Source organism: Pelecanus crispus, chromosome Z (assembly GCF_030463565.1).
Source record: "Pelecanus crispus isolate bPelCri1 chromosome Z, bPelCri1.pri, whole genome shotgun sequence".
Lineage (NCBI taxonomy): Eukaryota > Metazoa > Chordata > Aves > Pelecaniformes > Pelecanidae > Pelecanus > Pelecanus crispus.
The window spans coordinates 27,871,905-27,894,006 of NC_134676.1; the positions used below are offsets into that span (position 1 = coordinate 27,871,905).

A 22,102-nucleotide genomic window follows, 5' to 3' on the forward strand; every position below is an offset into this window, starting at 1 on the left:
TGTTCAACTGTTTAATATATTACAGTTAAAGCCAAACAAAGCAGATTTCTCTGTTAATTAAATATACTAGCAACACTACATAACACTCCAGTGACATTTTGCTTTTCTACAACTTTGATATTGAACAAAAATGTCTTCAAACACAACTCCCCAGTCAGCAGCGTTTTTGCAGAGCATCAGAAATGTCATGATTTTTTTTTCCAGTCTAGCTGGAAAATTTATCTGCTTACAGTTTTTACACAGGGTAAGCAGCTGCCAGTTCCAAAATCCAGGCTTCACTAATTAAAAAGCAAAGATGTTTCTTCAGCCTCTCTTGTACAAAATAACTCTCTTGTCACTTGCATCCTTTCAGCAGTAGTAATAAAAGTTCACTTTTCTTCTAGGATTAAACTCAGTAGGATGATTTAGTGGTCCCATTTGAGTTTGAAGAATAAGAATTTGATTTCTTGAGGTACCTGCTCGATGAGAGAGATACTTGCTTCCTCCGTGTACTTCGCACACTTCGGCAAAGAAGAGCATTTTTAAGGTTGTCTCTGAAGTCTTTTGAAATATAGTAATAGATGAATGGATCAATACAACTGTTCAAAGTAGAAAGACACAGTGCAGTTATGTATGACGCATACAGATAGCTCTGGCTGTAGGTTTTGAGGAGCAAATAGTGCACAACAAGCAGCACATTGCTAGGTGTAAAACAGATGAGATACATACACAGGACAGTGATAATGAGTTTGATTGCTCTTTTTCGTTTCTTCCCAGTGCTTATATCTGAGATGGAAGCATTCAGAGTCTTAATCATTAGTATGTAAGCGACAGCAGTGAGGAGAGCTGGGATTAAGAAGAGTCCAATTGCAAGTGAGAGGAAATAATAGAACATGAGATGAGCCAAATCATTTTCAAGCAGCACATCATGGCAGGTAGTGATGTTAAGATTTGAAATATCTACTGTCTGCTGAACAAGATACAATGGAATGGTGCCCAACAAAATCAGTATCCAGATAGCAAGGGAAATGCCCAAGGCAATTTCAGATTTCCTTCTTGAATGCACTATGGGGTTCACTACAACCCAATACCGTTGCACACTGAGACATGTCATAAAGAGAATGGAACAGTACATATTTCCATAGAAAAATCCAACAAGTACTTTGCAGAGACCTTCACCAAATAGCCAATTATTGCCATTTATGTGGTATGCAATCTTCAGCGGGAACCAGACAACAAAAAGAAGGTCTGCCAATGCCAAGTTAACCATATAAATCACAGCTGGATGCTTCTTCTTTGTTCGGAAAAAAAAAACCCAGAGGGCCATGGCATTGCTTGGCAAACCAATGATAAGGACAATGGCATAGACAATGGGAAGAAAAACTGTAGTCAGCTTTCCTGTGAGGACTCTTGCTGCAAATTCATCCACTTTGATTAACTGTTCAGAGGCATTACTTGTATTTGGAACTTTCTGGCCAGCAAAACTTCTTCCTTTTGAACTCCTGGTTCTATTATTCTCTAAAAAAAGAAGGAAAAAAAAAAAGAAAAAAAAAAGAAGTTGCTGTTACTGAAGTACAGACTTTTTGTCCTTTTTACAAATAAACTACACATCATGATTAACTCTGAAGAATTAAAGAGGGCCTCATCAACAGAAAAATTAAGACTGGTTTTCAAACACTTGACAATTTTTCTTCCCTTTATTTTAAGTTTATTATCCAAAAGAAATCCAAAACCTATATCCCTATTCAAGGATTCTCTCAGTAACCAAAATGCTTTTACACATCACCAGTCTACCCTTGATTGGCTTAGAGTAGACTTGGTAGTGTGGGTTAATGGTTGGACTGGATGATCTTAAAGGTCTTTTCCAACCTAAACGATTCTATGATTCTATGATATTAAAAATACCTTGTTAAAATGGCTGTCAGGTGCTCCTACCATCTGAACAGTTGCAATAGAGACTGTTTCAAGTACCCCGGGCACCATTATCCTTTCACATGGCAGTGCCAGATTACCCAAGCGCTGAGACTCGTAAAACTTCACAGCAGGCTAACATAGCTGCAACAGAAGTTTCCTCAGTTTTAGATGGCCTGAAAATCATGTATGCAGTAAAAAAGGGCATGCTGTCCTCAGACCAGCTAGAACTCTAACTGTCAGAATGTAATGTCAGAAGCTACCACTAGTGATCGCTAGGGAATAAAAGATGAGCGTTACACTGTATCTGCACTGAAACTTGAACAGACTAACTTTGTGCAGGAAGATGCAACAGGGCCAGTCATCTGGCATCTCCTTCCAATTCACGGCCAAGACGGTCAGACAACCTCTGCAGTTTCTGCTCGAAATGCTAGGTGGTAAAGCTGAGAGCCGTGGTTGTTTCATACACCAGACAGCTATTACTTCAAGTTTTGTTCTACTTCTTCGAATGCCACAGGGACTTTCAAACCATATGGGCAAGCCAGCCATTCCTGACTGTTCCGTCTTGTACAACAGCCATCAGATGGCTCAATCCAGAAACCCCTAAGACGCACTCCACACCCAGCACAGTTGTCTCACACTAACAAGTTAAGCTGCACAAGCAGATACTGTCCATGAACTCCCCCTGTTCCAAAAAGTCAAATATCCACCAAGCTAAACTGTATGGACATGGAACTTGAGTGTCTGTGGGAGATGCATTTTTAACCTTATCTCAATTTCTATCAATATTTGTGGATTATTTTAGCCACAAAAAATCCCAACTGGAGTATAAAGGAGAGTCTTCTTGAGCAAGCAGGTTTGTGTATGACAAGCCATTAACAGTGTTGCAGGATGGCCCCTTTAAATAAATAGTAGTTTTGATACAGTTCCAGAATGAAAAATGCTTACACCTTACATTTCAAAGTGTGAGAAAAGAATTCTCACACAAGAAATATACAAATACACAAGTATGCATGTTTTCCAGTACAGATTCTCAAAAGTAGCACAACTTTAGACAGATGTTCAAGTTATTACTGCAGAAGTCAGATGTACAGCATTAGCATCCTGTCTAGACTGTGTGACCTCCGAAGAGGTGAAGAGAAATACAGCATAGATCAGTGTTCTTTACAGTTTTGAACTTAGTTGCCCTAGCTCCACTTAACAACGATTTGACAAGCTCCAGGCACAGGAATGCTTCACTGGAAAACTGAGGTGTAAGAAAACTTTTTGCCAGTACAATGACATGGACAAATCTTTGCAGTAAACTGAAGTCTAAACTATACCAACAAAACAACAGTCCTAAAGAAAATTAATTCAAATGCCAAACAGTTGTTTTGGCCTATATGTTGTATAATTACAACAGGGCAGAATTATACAAATCCTGCTCTCAGGTCTTCAAGCCATGTGATTTTGTCAGCAATACTGTTAAAGATTGTAAAGTTTACTCGTATAATACAGCAGTTCTCAGAGTACTATAATAAAGTGCAGTGCACAGGGCTATGTTAAGCAGCTGTCCATCAGTAGGTAGTTGATATTACAAAATTGCAGTCATACAATTTGTATTCCATTCGAAAGTCTTACATTATTGTAGGAAACTGGTAGAGCAAATACTACCACTTTGTTCTTATTAATGTTTTGTGATCAGATAGAAAGCAATGCTTTGCAATTGATGTCGCAGGTTGGGTTGGGAAAAAAAAACCCAAACAATCACCAAAAAGATCTAAAGTGTAAGTGTGACACAAAAGAATAAGAGCTATAATAACGTGGACTGATGAACACATCACTCACAGACATGATTCAGTATTAGAGTGACAGAATAGAGATAAAGATTTAGTTTATTCTATTTTTAAAGACATAGTCAAGCTAAATGGGTGATTTCAGAGACCAAGTCTTGCTTTTATGCTGACTTTAAGTAGTTTCAGCCTCAAAAGTTCTGACTGTGGACACTGGGCAGCTTTTGTTAGCCCAACTGGCACCCATATAGGGAGCCAGTTCAGTGTCCTGTTTCTCTTCGCAGTTAACAATCCCTCACCAAGCAACCAATCCTTTGTTAGGTATGTGCATTTTCTACATCCTTTTCTTGCTCTTTCTGTGCTTGCAGTTTTCCATAACAATCGAGTCCTTTTCCAAGCTGAGTTTCACCCTGCCTGACTCACATACAGAGAATGCAGTTGACTTACTAATCTGCCCACAGAAAAAACTTCCCTGGCATCACAGGGAAAAACATACTCTCCTCCCACAACAAAAGACTGTTTCAACACCTTTGCTATTTGTCCAGAAGATATAACCCACTGCACACCAAATGAAGGATTATGCCTACCCTGCAGACACAAAAGTGAGAGCAGCACAGAGGATCCAAATTAACTAGCTTAGGTCATGGTAGTAATACCCACACAGGACTACGGTTAAGATTACCCTGGTTTTTGGATCTGCAGCCCAGATCCACCACAACCCCACAATGGCATTAGCCTGTTTGAAAACACTCACAATCATGTCCCCTGGCTTATAGTGCAACTCCCTTGGTTGGGATGGGATCACACTTGCAGCTCATTTCACCTCCATACTCCAGAAGATCAAGCACCCAGCTAAAACTTAAGCAGACCACTCCCCCCACCTCTCCCCCAGGTCAGACAACTCGGATATTAAGAGGTAGTCTAATAACAGAAACCCTGCTCTGAACAACAAACTTCGGACCTGTCTAGTATCTACTTGTTGAGAAAATAGGACCTACCATAAGCTTGGCTTCAATATTTATACAATCTTTACGCATATACTTTTATTACATAAGAAAGCCCAGGATGAACAGATACAGAAGGACACGGTGCAAAGGCATGCTTCGGTATGGCAATGGGCTTTACTATAAGAGGTAGTGAAACATGAACCTTAAGGCAGTGAGATACTAATATGACTTCCCCCCACCCCCCCAACAGCGCTTATGTTCAATAAGCAATAACATAAACTAACAAGGAAAAGAATTAGGATTTAAAAAAAAAAAAAACAAAACAAAACCACAAAACCCTAGCTTTTCAGAGCTGGGAAAAAAGCGAGAACACGGTCTTTAAGGTTCTTTATACCCAGCTGTTAGGCAGGTTGCTAGCCGAAAACCGGATTAGGTACAGCACCGATGCGGGTGAAGCCAGGCCACGCGTGCCAGGCAGCTCCCGCGGAAAGCCCCCGCAGGACCTGCGGTCCCGCAGCCCTCCCCGCCGGCTCCGTGCGCCCAGAAGCCCAAAGGGGGCTGGAAGCCGATCCGGGCTGCTTGCCCATCGAGTTGCTTTCCCCCACCTGGCGGAGAGGCCGGCCGGCAGCGCCCTCCCCGCGCGGCCCGGCAGCTCCGCAGCCACCGGCCCGAGTCTTCCGAACCCGTTCGACTCCACGGGAACCTCGCCCAGTCCGGGCTCCCCGCATCCCGGCCAGGGGCCAGGAACCCGCCCAGAGCTCAGCCGTGCTCCCCGCATCCCGGCCAGGGGCCAGGAACCCGCCCAGAGCCCAGCCGTGCTCCCCGCATCCCGGCCAGGGGCCAGGAACCCGCCCAGAGCCCAGCCGTGCTCCCCGCACCGCTCCCCGCTGGAAGCGCCGCCGCCCGCAGCCCACCCCGCAGCCGAGGGGCGCCGAGCAACCAGCACGGCAGCCGCGGAGCCCAAGGAGGGCTCGGCCGTCCCCCGCTGATCCCAGGCGAGCCGGCGGCTCTAGCACCCGGCGGCGGCAGCTCGCACTCCTCCTCTCACCTGCGGGAGTGGCGGCTGCCAGCAGCGCACACAGCAGCAGCAGCAGCAGCAGCAGCAGCAGACACAGCCGGCGGCGCCCTGCCATCCTCCCACCGCGCTCCAGCCACCGCTGCCTTTCCCGCACGCCCGACCAGTTTCACCTGATACCTGAGCTAGGAGGAGGCGGAGGGCGCGGCATGACTACTCCCAGCCTGGCGGCGGGCGGAGCCGGGCCAGGCCAGGCCACGTCCCCCACCGCCGAAGGGCTGTGGGGCTGCCCCTAAAATGGCGGGGGGAGGCTCGCTGGTGGGTCCGTTGCGCACGCCTCAAAATGGCGGGGGGGGGGCGTTGGGTCTCGCGCCTCGCCTCGCCTCGCCTCGCCTCACGCCCTGCGTCCCCGCTCCGTGTCTGCTGCGGCCGAACAGGTGCTGCGGGCCTCGGCCCTCACCTCCCTCCCTCCCCGGCTGGCCCTCTGGCAGTCACCCGGCCCTGAGCTCGCCGGTGGGAGCCCGGCCGCAGGTGCTCTGTTACCAGCTTGTAGCCGAGCAAAGCTGAGGGGTGCTGTCTGAGCGCCCACGTATTTCGAGGTGGTCGTGGTTCGTGCCGAGCCGCCGCCGCTGGAGCGGAGCAGGCCTGTTCTGGGACGCATGGGCTGCAGCTGGGGGCAAGCTGGTGAGGAAAATGGGCTGGAGGGGTGTTTCGTGGGACAGCGTTGCTCCTGCTGACTCATAACATACGGCTTTGTGTGTGCTAGGTCTCTTACTCTTCCTTGTTGTGTTGTCATATGGCAGGCGGGAAGGAAAATGTCTAATTAACCTGAATTCATCTGTGGTACTGCACTGGCGTGACTCAGGGTAACAAAGGGCTGTTTTCACTTGTCAGCCTTGCTTAAACTCAGGCTACACCAACTTCCTTCTGTTCTTGCAAATACAGATTTCAAGAACAAAATTAAGCACAATGCAGTGCCAGCAGTGTTTTCCATTTATCCACACAAATATGAATTTAAGAAATGTTTTTAGGTTTGTAAAATCAAGCACACAACTTACCAAATTCCAAAATTAAAACTAGAAGTTCAATCCTGGTTCACACCTCTAGACCAGTTCTCTGGTTACATCAGTAATGCTCCTTCTGCCTCAGTCACTCGGCAAAATGCTTGGTGTTCAGTTGGTGGTAAAGTTGTTGGGGTCTTTTTTTCCTTTTTTTAATTAATATGTTATGAATATGCTCTGTTCTATGTTGTTCTGAAGAGAAAATTGTTCTTTTTGTGGGATTTCTGTGATGGTCATGAAGTATGGCTGTGAGTTGAGGACGTCTGCGTTGTTCCCATTTTACAGATGGACAATGGAGTACAGAGAGATGAAGGTAAATGTACTTTGAAGTTTTGGGTGTCTGAGTCGACATCAACAGCCTCTCTTTTTTGAGTCTTTGTTATAAGTTCCTCCATACTCAAAACACAGTTCCTGTTTGTCATCCACACAGCTAAGACTGTTTACAGATTTCTCATCTTAGTCTCAGCCTCCTTGCTAAGCGCTGGGAAATTCATAGCCCATCCCTCCAGATTCCCTGTCTTGTCTGTTCCTTTCTCACTTGCAGTGCTGTTTTGTTTACTTTACCATGACAAACCACTTCATGCGTACTTAAATCTCGTGCTCTTAATCACCTTGTCCAGTGAGTTGCAGTCTCATCTGGCTTTTTTATCTAATCTCCCTTTCAAACAGCCACATATGTGCTGGCTACTGGTCTCTACACTGTTTTCCCTCTCAGACCTATAGTACTAAGGAGTGGTCAGTCCTCCTCTCATCCAGTTCTGCTGTAGCCAGTGGTCTTCTGCCAGCACTCAGTCCCAGTTTTGACTGTTCTCTTTTGATTTATTCTATCCAGTCTGTCTTTTTGTCCCCTTTATATTCAAAGCAGACAGCTCCTTTCCTCTTTTGCTTGGATCTAGCAAGAGTGTAAGGGACTGAGAACACAAAGGAAAAGCTTCATTGCTGTCACTAAACAAAATCTGCTCTAGGCTGTCCCATAACAGGTCAGAGTGCAACCGAAGAAGCCCTGCGGCTGTGTGTAGAAGCAAGTGTCACTGCAGGTGCATCTTCTGGAAATGCAGCTGTGGACTTAGCCACTGGTGAGTGTAAGGAAACCACGTTAACAGAGGTTTATAATTTGGCTAGGTTTTCATAGGGATGTCAGAAACATGTAATGGATGTGAAGATTATCTGCCTTCAAAATTTTACAAGCAATTCATTAGATTCCCAAGCAATTAAAAATGGAGCTTATAAGAGGGAGTGTCAGGCAACTTTAATACCAGAGAACTCTATCAACCTGCCTTATAAGAGACACCCTATGGCAGCCTTTCAGTACTTAAAGGGGGCTTATGAGAAAGATGGGGAGAGACTTTTTACCAGGGCCTGTAGTGATAGGACAAGGGGTAACATTTTTAAATTAAAAGAGGGTAGACTTAGATAAGGTAGAAGGAAGAAATTCTTTACTATGAGGGTGGTGAGACACTGGAACAGCTTGCCTAGAGAAGTTGTGGGTGCCCCATCGCTGGAAGTGTTCAAGGCCAGGCTGGATGGGGCTTTGAGCAATCTGATCTAGTGAAAGGTGTCCCTGCCCGTGGAATGGGCTTCAACTAGATGATCTTTAAAGGTCCCTTCCAACACAAACCGCTCTATGATTCTATAACAAACTAATGGTCTTTGGCACTTGTAAGTGGTAGTTGCTGGTGCTCTGTCTGTGCCTTGATAACAAGGCTTTTGTTGTGGTTTTGTTCTATTTACTTTTATTAAGAAGTTGCTGTTCTTAACTAACATCTTAAGCAGGGATAATATTTGTTAGGAAGATTACCCATTTATAGTCTACAAATGAGTTCTGCCTCATGACTTAAAAAATATTAATAGAAACTACAAATGATCTTGCCCTTGTTCAAATCACTGGGACATCTGTACAGAGCAATGTCAAGCCTTTGTGACTTTTAGTTGCCTTTATTGAAGACAACTGATTTGTCAAACCTATGTACAGTTCTAGTGTGCCATTTATCAAACAGTTTGGAAAGAAAATTTAACAATTTGTAAAGAAACACAAAACAATTAGGTTCTTGTTTGCACTTGTTTATAATTGGAAAATAACTGCAATAAATAAAACTGCCACAGGAAGAATAAGTACATGACTACAGATGCTTATTAAACCTCAATTCTCCATTACGAATTGGTAGTTTCTTGGTTTTTCTGCTATACATTTTTTTCTGCTACAAATACATATATATGTGTGTGTGTTTATATGTGTATATATATACTGCTATATTATACTATAATGAGTTGGGAAGAATCATCTTGCACCTTTATACAGTGGCTTGAAGGGAGCTTTGAACTTGTTCATCACTGGTTATTCATTATTAAAGCATACACAAAACTGACAAAAAGGTTAAGTGAGCATCAGTTGATAATTCCCTGCTCTAGCAATGTTTGTCTGGGGCACGTTTTCAGGAAAGTCTCACGCACCTTTGGGCAAAGGGCATAATTGGAAATGTGCTCGCCCTTGCACTTTGAGTAGCTGGTGGGTGTGGCAGTATTAACACAGTTTAGCACAGGCACTGCAAAGGGGACCTTCCAGGGTACACCCCTTAGGTCTTGATTCATTTTTAACAGCATAATGATGTGATGTAGTCATGAAGATGTGTGACTATCAAAGATACTTTATTAAATGAGAAATGGATGTGGTTTCATTGCAAGGCACTTGTCAGTACTCGTGCAGTTTGTGCTAGGATAAATGGGTGGGAGCATTTTTAATGTACAGTACTTCATGTCTCCCTGGGAATTTCTGAATTCAGATGGCAAATGTGTTTTCAGTGTGTGGCTTACTGTAATCATAGCACATGTCTATTGGGGGAAAAGGTAAGGGATGGCTGTCTGTGACGTGTCTTACACAGATATATGGATTTTTTTCTAAGGTGCAAGAAGAGCTTGGTTTTGGAAGGGGGAGGAAATAAAAATCTCCTAACTTTAAATATCAATGTGTCATGTAGGAATGGCATAAGCACTTAAAATATCCTTCAAACAATAGAGTTAGTGCAAGGGTTCAAGGAGGGAGGGTGAAGTGTGGTTCAAATGAAACGATGTGAATCATTTCATTTTAAAAACAAGTTTAGTTTTTGATTCAGCATCATCTCTTGGGGCTTTAGCCTGTCCCCAGGTAAGCTACCTGGCATCTTAGAAACTAGAGGAGTGCCTGGGTACTAAGCTACTGCAAGGCTCTGCTTTTGCAGTGCAAGACCAGGTCTCTGCGTATAATAATAATCCTTTTGCCATAACTTGTTTCAACACAATGAAGCCCTCTATCCTTCCTCCTTGTGTTTCTCATTCATAAAAGCCCCTGTGCCATCTTAAGCAGTATCTCTCGCTTGTTTTCCTGAGCCTTTGAACAGGTCTCTCTATTTCCTGCTCAGTTCTTGTTGGCCTTGCTGGCAGGCTTGCTAGGTACTACATAATGGTTGTCACTAACGTTTTTGATGCTCTATGCGTGTCCAGCAAGGATCCTAGGCAACGAGGAGTTATGGGCAGCAGCTGTATATTGTTCTGTTTCTCCAGTAGCAAAGATCCATTTTATTTCACTCTGTATTTAGGAAGTCGCTTCCATTCCCTCTCTTACCCCATCTATTGCAAGATTCTTGCAGTTTTTTGGAAATTCTGGCCATGGCAAATAAGTGCTTTATGAGCATGTTGTGCTGATGTGCTATTGTGTTGTTACTACTTGGGATGCCAGTGTGGTAGCATACTAATTCATGGCATTTTGGGTCACTGTGTTGGGGGAAGGGATAGGTAGTATGGGTTGTTTAAGGTGGTTCCTTAACGGTTATTGGGTGTCATCCTGATTTTTCTGACCTTCTGTCAGCAGTGTCCTGTGTTTGTTCCTGATGTTTGGCCTTTAACTCTTCCTGTATTTTCAGTTTTCTCAAAAGCAAGGAGATCCAGGGCTTGGGCTGGAGGCATGACAAAGAGGAGTGGCAAGAGGTCTGGAACAAAATGTTAGGTATGCCCAGTGCCTGGGGGGTAGAAACATAGATGGCCCAAACCTGACTTTTCACACTGACGTGGAAGTACAGATGTGAGTCCTGTTCACATGACCTTGCAGTAATAGAGGACATGCAAATTTAACAAAATGGCTTGGTCTAAACAGAATATAAACTAGTGCTTCTGCGCCTGTGTTGACAGTTGCTTACCCTGTGGTACATCTGTCTTCAAGTGTGCCTACAGCTACATGAGAAAAAGCATGTTAAGGTGCCAAAATCAAGCAACTGAAAATTAGGAAATGCTATAATTTGGGCTTCTTGTGCAATCTTAATTCAGCATGCTTGTGCATATGCATTTTGAAAGGGGTTTAGTTATGACATCATAATCCAATCTTTCCGTGGTGCACTGCATGGAGTGTGCTCATGAATAAACAGATAATCTTGTACTTATACCTCTACTTACATGTATAGATACACTCAAGATACCACCATCTAGCTAGTATTGACTTCTTATCCTGCTACTGTTGTAAACTGGGGAAGTACTCTCTCTGCATAGATAGGAATGCAGAGAAAGGGATGTGCAGATTGCTTGCAACCCATCAGTGCAGCCACTAGTTTAGGCTGAGTTTGTATCTGCCTGATGTACGTAGCAACATTCCATTACCCATGCTGAGAAAATGAAACGATGGATCATTATTAAGATAGGATAAAAATATGTAATAGCTCAACAAAATGAAACATTGTTATGTGTTGGCATGTTTTGTTAGAGTGGGTGTTACTGTGTCCTTTATAACAGCCAACTAGTCTCCACAGCAAGCCACCTGCAAGCAGACAATGGTAAATGGAAGCTTGCATCAACACATGGAATTTAAAATAAGGTCAGTTTCAATGGAAACAAGATTATTAAAGATCTGGGCACTTAGACATGCAACCTATTGCAGTAGAAATATAGTGGGTAAGGTTGTGGTGGAAAATTAATCACAGTATTAGTTGTGATGAACTGGATAAGGATTCTTTCAGAATCCTGTTGGTCCATCTCACACAGGAAGTTTATTGATGGCTTATCATGGAGATAACTCTGTATTGACAGTATGGGACTATCCAAACACCAAATTACTTTTAGGAATGGATCTTTATTAGGTAACCATTAAAAGCGATAACTGAAAATGTTGAAAGCATTCTTAAACATCTAAAAAGCCCATAACATTTCTCAGATAATTTCTACTCTCTGTATTCTTTTTAGTAATATAATTAAACTACACCAGTTCCAAGGAATGATTTAACTTAAATTTTACAACAAAACCTTTCTGATGTCAGGAAAAGGTTGCAAAGTCTGATGAATATAGTGAAATGTTACTCCTAGCCACTGAGAAGAGCTATACAGGTTTTGTATGATGAATTAAATGAATTAATTAAATGAATATTGGGACACATTGGTCAAACTGAGGAGGGATTTATTTTTCCTTTTTTTTGTTCCATTTCAGTTGAGCTACTATTTGTATGTACTGGTTTGTAAAAGTGTTTGAAACGAGTTGAAAGTTATTTTCAGTATGGGTCTATTACAATTTTTGTCTAGTGTTTCTACATCTACACTGGAAGGAATATAGGGTGGAATGTATAAAATAATAATTCCTCTTAAGGTAATCTGAATTGTTACAGTGAATCACGAACGCGATGGGAGTCAACAGTATTGTCTTGCAGCAAAGAGGGTTGCTGTCTGTAATGTATGTGAAGAAGTCCTTCCTTCATTCAGCACCAGTAAGTTATTTGTTGGAGGATATTTTTAACTCAGTCCATGTCTTTCTTAAAGAAAACTGGACAAAGTCCAGAGAAGATGTGAACAATTGGAACAATCTGGAGAATGTTTGGAGCAATTAATTTTGTTTGGTCTAAAGAAGATCGTGGAGAGACATGACGACATACTTAAAGTATGTCCAAGGCTGCAGCATGTTTTCCACGTTCACTGAGTAGGCTGAAATGTTAGCAAAGATAGATATTAGGAAAAAAGGTTCTAACAATTGACACTAATTTTAATGAGCTCCTGCTTTCTAGGGAATCTGTAGGACCTCCATCACTGGCAGTTTTAAAGTGGTTTAGACATACAGAAATGATGTAGGTATGTATAGTTCATCCTGGCAGAAGTAGGTGATGCCTTGTGTAACGGTTCCAGCCCAGCTGTTAATGACTCCAGAACAATATTCCTAGCAGAATAAACCCCCAGTCCTTTATTATACTGACCTCAGTGGTCTTACTCTTGTTTGGGATCTGAATACAATAAGATTTGACATGTTCTTCTACATTGAGTCAGCCTCAGTGGTTTTACACTTGTATACCTCTGTTCAAAACCAAATGCTACTGAAATGCTATCCAGGGCCCCATCTTATCTGATCCCAGCTAGGAAGAGTTTAGATCCTTTGGTCATGCTTATCATTACTGAGCAGTCATGACTCAGGCAACAGCAAGGTCTGCTGCTGAGATCCATCATGTCTTTGCCTCTGGGGAGGGGAGGTTGTTCAAGCGCCTCTGCATTTTTGCTTCTCCACCACACAGACGACAGCAGTTTTCCAGCCAAATGAAGGACCAGGAGCCCAGAAGGAGAAGCATCCAGGTGGGGCACTGAGGAAGAACACCACCAGCTAGGTTTCAGGGTGGCAGTAGACCTCTGGAAAACCCCATGGGATTTGTACCCATTTTGAAGAGCTAGATAACAGGCGTGGAAAAATGCCAATCATGAACCACTAAGTTTGGTGGATGCCGGGGAGAACCGTGCTTTGTGCATCTGAGATAAAGAGCATGAAGAGAGTGACATTGAACCACATACCTGGTCACCTTCAAAGAGCAGCATCAAGATGCAGTCCAGAGACTAGGGACCTGACTAAATCATAGCCAGATTTTGGAAAGTGGGGAGACACAACCCAAAATCTGGGTAGGGGACCATGGGAAGTCAGTCCTGCCAGACATGGCTGCTTCAGTAGTCCTTTGACAAGAAAAAACTTTGTAAGAAATTAATCCTGTGTGCAAAACAGATGCAATCATAGTCATGTGTGACTTATGTTTTTCCCCAGAGGGATAGGCAGTATATTGTTGGGGGGGGGGGGGGGGGAGGGGGGGTGTTAAACTATTGAAAAAAAAAATTTTCTTTAGTGTTTATTTTACTCCTGCATTTAAAACACAGGAAAGTCTAAAAAGAAAGTGGTTATTAGGGCACATAAGGGATGCTATAATACCTTCTCTTTCTGAACAGTAAAATTAATGCATAAATAATTCTGCAGTTAAGCAATGCAATTCCAAAACAGTCTCTAAGTATTCATCCTTTTGTCTGTGTTGAGCTACTCCAGGTTGGGAGAGCACCATACAAGCAAACTGGAGTATGACACAGTTTCCTGGTTTATCATGACCTTTTTGAACTGTTTCCTTCTCTGCCTTGTGGGCATATGTCTCAGATTATTAGCAATCTGTAGCGAGAGTAACCCACAGTAGAAATAACCTGCAGATATGCTAATGCAGTTACTAGGCTGACTATTGGCTTCCTTACTGCCCTTGTTCATTTGCATTATTTCTCCTCCTCCTGCCAGCCTGCAGAATGGGATTGCCTACCTCATGCATCTGCTTTCACCAGCCCTTCCATGTTTCCCAGTTTAGTAGAAGCATGCATATTTTTCTAGTGGTGTTGCGCTACCACACAGTTACTACTCATTGCACCACAGTTCCCAGAACACTCTTGGAAGAGTTTTTTTTCCTCCATCTTCTAGATCACCTCTAGGGGATGCCTGTGGAAAAGGAATCCACAAATCAAGGAAAAAGCAATGATTTATGAGTGGTGACCTGGAAATACTTTTTTTTCTTTCCACCTCAAGATCCCTTAATCTGTTGAGGTCTTGCCAGAATTACAACATACTGTGCAATGTTTAAGTCAATCCGTGGAAAATCTACAAAGGAAAAAAGTGTATGTGGAGATGTAGTGATGGGTGGAGGAAGAGTTATTTGAAAGGAAGAACTGTATTCCTCAGAACAGTCTCATGAAATGTACACCAAGTTCAAGCTGTAGGCTTGCTCTGACCTGATGATAGTCAATAGAAGGCAGGTGGTGCTTTCACATGTGGAACTGCTGAAGTGAACAGGCAATAGAATTTGAGCTGTGATTTGGCCACTGCATTCTGCCTGTTTCAGTTTCAGAAGGTGTTGGTTTTGATTACCTCAGTTTTATTGACATTATGTAAACATCTTAGTGTAGATAAGGCCTGGGACAGCTGTAGGGGTGGATAAAGTCTGGCTGAGATTATTGATAGCTCCTGAGGATCTTAGGATTTGCCCAAGCAGTAACGCCATTCTCAGCTGTGAATGGATGCCAAGAGTCAGCATCCAAGAAGTTATTTAATGGCAACAATGAGATCCTGTCCCAGAGTGTCTTTTTAGATTTCAGTTTATATTTGTGAAAAACAAAACGGAAATGAATTCCGAGAGCTTCACAGAAGGTCTCTATGCCAAGTTTTTAGTTCAGTTGAACAGATAGGGGAGTGTTTCAGAGACAAAAGTCCAAGGGCACTGAGTGAGTCGGGCAGTTCATGTGGCAGCAGTCCTGGCTTATGACATTTAAATAGCACATGGCATTAGGCTTCAAAAGGCAGCATGACAAGTAGAAGGATTTATTGTGCTGGCATTGCCTCATTTGGCAAGGACTAATATCTTGCCTATCGCAGTTTTATGCTAATAAATTAAAATGAATGCAGTTAAGCAACAGACATATGAATGTCTCTTAAAGCTAGATTGAATGGGATTTAAGTTAACATCTACAGCTGGAAATAATAGACGATATGGTGATCCAGCCACATTAACAGTTTACCTGATAGAGTCCAACAATATTTATGGCACATGATATTGAATAACTTCTGTATGAGACCTGACTAAGCAGCTGAGAACAATTCAGTCTTTGTTCACATCCTCTACTACACAACTAGGGGCTGGGCCCATCCACTGAAATAGTGATATCCAGGTTCAGACATAAAAAAACATTGCACAAAGAACACCCAGCAGGTAGGAGACCTGTGGAGCTCCTTGCCAAAGGATACTGGGATACAAGAGGTTTCTGTAAACTCCCAGGAAGACTGGGCAACACTTGCAAGAGAGATCCATTGAGGATTACTGAAGAGACAAACCATTACTGACTTGGGAATTTCACTGAGCAGAATGTAGTGTAAGAGTGAAGAAGTAATTGGGGAAATACCATTTATGTTTGCCCATGACTTTTTCTTTTCTGTGCATCTGCTTATGGTCACTATTGTGGCTGGTATCCAGGCCAGTGGGTCTTCCTTTGAATAGGGTAGTCATTTGTCCCAGTTCTCAGGTTCTTCTGAGATGTGGGTTACACTTGAGTTAGCCAGGTCGTCAGCTACTAATATGGCCAGGTGGCATTATGGATGTCATCTAGGTTCCTCCAGTGCTTTTCTGTTTCCTCCTGTGTGCCTGGCAGAGACGCAGTTCGCTGATGGAGAGGACTCCTGGAACAGCTCCGTGCTCTCCACAGAGAGCAACTGTGTCATGCATCAGCAGGACCTGCAGGCTCGGCTGGGAAAGCACAGCTGAATCCCGCAGCAGCAGACTGCAGTAAAGCTCACAATTCGAGGGAGGTGCTGGTGTTTCTTAACCTGCCTGTGCAGAGCTTCCTGCATCAGAAGTTATGCGAGGAAGGATTGGGCAGGTCTGTCTACGCCACCTTGTGATATACCTTGCCGTTGGTTTGAGAACAGATGCTGTTAGTTGTGGCTTGGGAACAGGAAGAATTAGAAAAGCTGAAGGGCAGAAGATATCTGTGCTAGCAACTGGGCATCTCTCAGCTCTCTAACGTGGAAGGGATGTGTCTTTCTGTTTTTGAGCACATATGGTCTTTTCACAGTTTCAATGTCACCCCTCTAGCTCTAATAAATGCTGGTTTACCACAGTTCAAATGGTTTGCAAATTGGTTTTTTGGGAATTCCTGCCATCATTGCCATTGAGGTGAAAGGGGACTGCTTTTGTCCTACTTAGGGATCATTTATTAAAAAGCACAGAGATTGGAACCATGTGTATAATTATTTTATCAGCAGGATTGTGATTTGTCTAGAAACAGAGCCCAGAGTCCACAAAGAAATGAGTTTAATGGAAAGGTATGCTGGTTGGCCAGGACTCCAGAAAATGATTTTGAAACTCCCTATGCTAACAAAGGATGTGAGGAGGACACTCATGCAGCTGTGCTGAGTCACATGCTTTCCACACAGCTGTCCTGTCTGTTCTCTTAGTGTTTATTCAGTGTGGCAGGACCCAGCCTTTTCTTCTCCCATCATCTCAGCCCACCTCCCACTGTCTTAATGATTAGGGAGAAAACACACTTTGTCAGATTCAATGACACTATCAAAAAAAGCTAGCATTATGACCAAAAATAATTTTATTATTCCATCATTACATTTTGAGGAGGGAGTCCTATTTTTGTAAAATAACTATTTGTGATTGAATTATTTAATTTGTGATTGGATTGTTTAATTTCTTTTTAAGTTTAATGAACAACGTAGTCATAATTACTATTCACATTTAGAAAAATATTTTTCTTCTACTTAGTTGAAACTTGTCAAACATTTAAACTCCAGATACATAACAGTCTCATATGATCTAGATGCTGACTATGAAAATGCTTAGTCAATGAGCATTTAGAAGTGAAGTGAGGAGAGTTGTTAGGATTTGCAAGTTATTTGCTGCACATTCACAGCAGCCACTTTCACTGTTAAAGAGGGGAAGTGAAAGACTGTGAGAGGATGGGAAGGACAAAAAAGGGTGCTTCCCTCTGCCTTTGCTGCAGGGCCATGTAGGAACTTCGTTTGCGATATTGTCCCTACTTGTGCCAGGGCTTCCTTTGGAGGTGGCAGGGGAAAGTGAATCCACACAATACTGTACCCCAACAGCCCTACCCTGATCTCCTGAGCACAGCGCGGCAGTACAGGAGTCCACCACAAGTGTGGGGCTATTGCTGCAAAGCACAGAATTAGGAAACCTTTCCTTTTCCCTCTTTCTGCCTAAAACTGTTCAATGTCTTTGGGGGATGCACAAGGTTGAAGCAGGACTTGGATTGTTAATCAGCCCCTAACACAAGGAGGAAGCGGTTAATTCCTTCAGGAGGGGTGAAATATTTTCTTGAGAGTTGTGCTTATTCCAGTTACACTGGATTGCACTAGTCCCAGGAAATTTTCAACCCTTTGGTGGCCAGGTGACTGCTCCTTGTAGTGAGATGCTTCACACCAAGCCACAGGCATAACAACACTCAGTAAGAGCCAGTACTTCACCTACTTCCTGTGAGGGATAATCCTCTTTTTGTGCCGGCCAGTTGTTCCCAGTTACCAGGTGGTAGTGTACTTGGCAGCAGCCAGGGTCTCTTACAGAGGCTTCAGGTCCTTGCTCCTGCCGAGGTCCTAGCTCAATGTCCGCTGTAAGCCCGAGCTTGGCTTCTGCAGGCACAGCTCCTCCTGGGACCCTCTTTCTGCTTAAGGCAGCTAAGCTCATGATTCTGGCTCTTGCTGGCTGAGGAACTGTTTTCCCATTTCTCTCCCTCCCTCGCAACTGAGCATTGCTCAGGCAGGGTGAAGTCAGAGATCTCTCGCCAGATTCCCCCACAGCTGGGGGAAGCTCCCTCAGGCTTGATCATGAACTCACACCTTCAGCTTCCTTTGCTAAATCCAAGTAAATCCTTTTACACTATAGTTAATAATTTCACATTTAAACAATGTAGTCTTACCTCTGTATAGTCTTCTAGCAGTCAAGGAATTTCTTTTTGCAAAACAGTATAAAAGACTGACGTGCAAGAGCAACAGTACTTGCATTTTAATTGCATAAAAATTCTGCGTGGTTATTACAGGTAGTCAGTGTATTAGCTATCATCGCTGGGTTTGATGGCAAATTAACTAGGAGTGTGGGTGTGAGAATTAAGAAAGTCTAAATGTTCCACAAATGTTTGTCCTAGGCTTGCAAAGGTTAATTTCCCATATTTAATTCAACATATCACTTGATGACAACAGCTTCAACACTAGCCTTATTGCTGTGCATTTTCTACAAATTGAAGTGCGATGTTTTTCTGCCTATTTTTCTCAACTGCGGTACCAGCGATTTGAAACAAATAAAATGTTGGATTTTATTTTCCCCACTGTGTTTAGGTTTGTTTATGCTTTGGCAGAAGAGCTGGTTGATCTGGTTTTTCTAGGATGGAGTCATTACTGTATTACCTTTCCTGACCTGGTGAAAGATCACTTTTCTTTTTATAGCATGTAGATCATAGCCTACACATGAAAATAATTGAAATATGATTAAATTACCTCTACTTGTAGAGATAAATTACATTTAAAATATGTAATTAAATACTCAGTACAGGCCACATGAGACTACAGTCAACTATTGTATGAAGATTTGAAGAATTTATGAAAAGTAGTTCAGGGTGAAGACCTGTTCCAAAGAGCTAAAACTCCTGGTATCTGGCTTCCAGCTCCCCGCACAGAGGAGTTGTTCCTGCCAGCCTCCTGCTCAGGGCAGAGCAGCAAGAGGCAGCCCCAAGCAAGCTTCGACATGAGCACTGGTAACCTCTGGGTGAACTGCAGGTGGAGGCTGTCCCTGATGGAAAAAAACAGATTCCTTTGGCCTTATTGAGAGTTATCTACATCCTCTTGTGGAATAGAGGTCAAGATGATTTGTGTGAGTGGAGCAGGGGGACATGTCCTGCTGTCTCTGCTCTGTAAGAGTCTGACACCAGAGAAAACAGCTTGACTGCCAAAAAAACCAGCAGCAAAACCACCTGTGCTTTGGAGTGCGATTCCTGCAGGAAGGGCTCAGGTAGAAACTGCTGAGGGGAAGGGTGCAGACTACCTCATGCCTAAGAGACATCAGGTGTCTAATCCAGAAAATCCTGTTTCTGCTTTGCCACTGGATGTGGCAAAACAAAGTTTTTGCTTGCTCTCAACCTTCTTCTCCCCAAAAGAAAATCTACAGAGAAAGAGAAGGAAGAAGAGCAGCACTCTTTTTTACCCATTACCTTAAGGATTGTGAAGATCTAGGATCAATGTGTAAAAGGGATTTCAGCTCATGTATCTCCTTATCCTAAGACAAATCTCCTGCCCCCAAGTTAAAAGATACTGTAGTGCTTGGATATTTTCATTTTCTCCTAGGGAAACTACTCCACTTTGCTTAAAGTACTTGGGTGTTCATTGGCACACCAGCATTTCACATTCTATTTATTAACAGTGACGTGGCAGGATGTGACCTAACACCACAAAATCTTAAAAAATGTGAACTAAAAGCACAAAGGGACAATCTGTGCACTGCTTTCCACATTCTCAGTGCCTACAACAATGAAGTGAGTAATTAATATGCAGCACTTCACAAAATTTTCAGGTTCATCCCCAAGAGCAATGAATTCCCCTATTTCATCACTGACTTTGTAACACAATGGCAAACATGACATCCCCACACAGGACCAGTCTTTTTTAGAGTGCTTGGTTGTGGAGCTGTAAAATAATGCATGCATTTCATTTGAGCTTGATAGTTTATAGCTTTTTAACTAGTATGTATTTTCCCTTTTTTTAAGCCTCTCTGGTTAGTTCACAAAACACTGCCACATACCAGGCAATTGGGAAAAAATCACATCTGTTGAAAATTAGACAGTGGTAATGGTGTGTCTATAGTCAAGAATTAAAAACAAGATTTTGACAGTCCCCACCCAGGTTGATATTACTTTACAAGTAATAAGCATCAGCTTTTCATTTATTGTCTGTAGCTTGAGCCATTAGAATATACACAAGTTACATTTTCAAAGGATTTTTATTTCTTCTGGGGAAGTTGGTATTTTTTTATTTTAAACAAAAGCTGGATTCTCATGTAACTAAGTACAGCATTAAACCTTTAAGAAAAAAGCAGTAATTATTATAATCCTCATAATAAAGCCTCTTGGATGGTAATTATCAGCTCTTCAGGGCAAGGATTGCGTAGTGGCTTACTCAGTATGTGCACGGATTTTTCTTGAGTTTTCTAGGTGCTATCAAAATATACATTCACCTCACTTACAAGGAAAAAACCCAGCCTGAAGTGAAGAAATGAGTAGGTAGCCTGGAGTGATGCCAGTGTGTCTTGATGCCAACACTGAGCTGCTGGCACAAGAGCTCACTGTGCATGGAATGCAACTGGGTTATGTGTTATTGCATGTACCTTTCTCATTTGTGTTTTCTGTTCCCCACCCATGTGTAAGTATTCCTGTTACAGTAAAATGAGTCAGATGATACTATGCTGTATCTTCCTTTCTGCAGGATACAGGATCCCTTCCCCACTGGACAGTGCTAAAAGAAAGGACTTGAGGTCTCAGTTCACCAATTAGGCCTGTGCCTTCTGATGATTTTCAGATGCCTGTCTGCATCTTTTGATGATTTTCAGCAGTCAAATGCAACTAAACAATATATACTAAAAGATGAGCTGGTGGGGAAGAAGACGAGCCTGGCTGAACAGAGAGCTTTGGCTGGAACTCAGGGAAAAAAAGAGAGTTTATGACTTTTGGAAGAAAGGGCAGGCAACTCAGGAGGACTACAAAGATGCCATGAGGTTATGCAGGGAGAAAATAAGAAGTGCCAAAGCCCAACTAGAACTTAATTTGTCTACTGCAGTAAAAGACAATAAAAAATATTTCTATAAATACTTTCACACCAAAAGGTGGGCTAAGGAGAATCTCCATCCTTTATTGGATGCAAGGGGAAACATAGTGACAAAGGATGAGGAAAATGCTGAGGTACTTAATGCCTTCTTTGCCTCAGTCTTTAATAGTAAGACCAGTTGTTGTCAGGGCACCCAGCCCCCTGAGCTGGAAGACAGGGATGGGGAGCAGGATGAAGCCCCCATAATCCAAGGGGACATGGTTAGTGACCTGCTACACCACTTAAGACACACAAAAGCCCATGGGGCTGGATGGGATCCACCCAAGCATACTGAGGGAGCTGGCAGAAGTGCTCACCAAGCTACTTTTTCGTCATTTATCAGCAATTCTGGCTAATGGGGGAGGTCGCAGTTGAATGGAGGTTGGCAAATGTGATACCCATCTACAAGAAGGGCCAGAAGGAGCATCCGGGGAACTACAGGCCTGTCAGTCTAGCCTCAGTGCCAGGGAAAGTTATGGAGCAGATCATCTTGAGTGCCATCTTGTGGCATGTACAGGGCAACCAGACGATCAGGTCCAGCCAGCATGGGTTTATGAAAGGCAGGTCCTGCTTGACTAACCTGTCAAGCAAGGTGACCTGCTTAGCGGATGAGGAAAAGGCTGTGGATGTTGTTTACCTGGACTTTGGTAAAGCCTTTGACACCATTTCCCACAGCATTCTCCTGGAGAAACTGGCTGCTTGTGGCTTGGATAGGCGTACCCTTCGCTGGGTAAAAAACTGGCTGGATGGCCAGGCTCAAAGAGTTGTGT

General features: G+C 43.0%; 1 protein-coding gene across 1 annotated transcript; it reads right to left on the reverse strand.

Moving 5' to 3' along the window:
• Positions 1 to 391: 391 nt before the first annotated feature.
• Positions 392 to 5,742, reverse strand: F2RL1 (F2R like trypsin receptor 1). Its single transcript, XM_075726943.1, has 2 exons — positions 5,658 to 5,742; positions 392 to 1,497 (listed from the first exon to the last, which is right to left on the reverse strand). The coding sequence occupies exons 1-2, from the start codon at positions 5,740 to 5,742 to the stop codon at positions 392 to 394; spliced, it is 1,191 nt and encodes a 396-aa protein (XP_075583058.1).
• Between the last annotated feature and the right edge of the window lie 16,360 nt (positions 5,743 to 22,102).

Coding starts and splice junctions, on each gene's coding strand:
- F2RL1 (XM_075726943.1), bottom strand. CDS start 5,742: ATGGCAGGGCGCCGCCGGCTGTGTCTGCTGCTGCTGCTGCTGCTGCTG. Junction 1,498..5,657: donor GGCAGCCGCCACTCCCGCAG/GTGAGAGGAGGA, acceptor TTCTTTTTTTAG/AGAATAATAGAACCAGGAGT.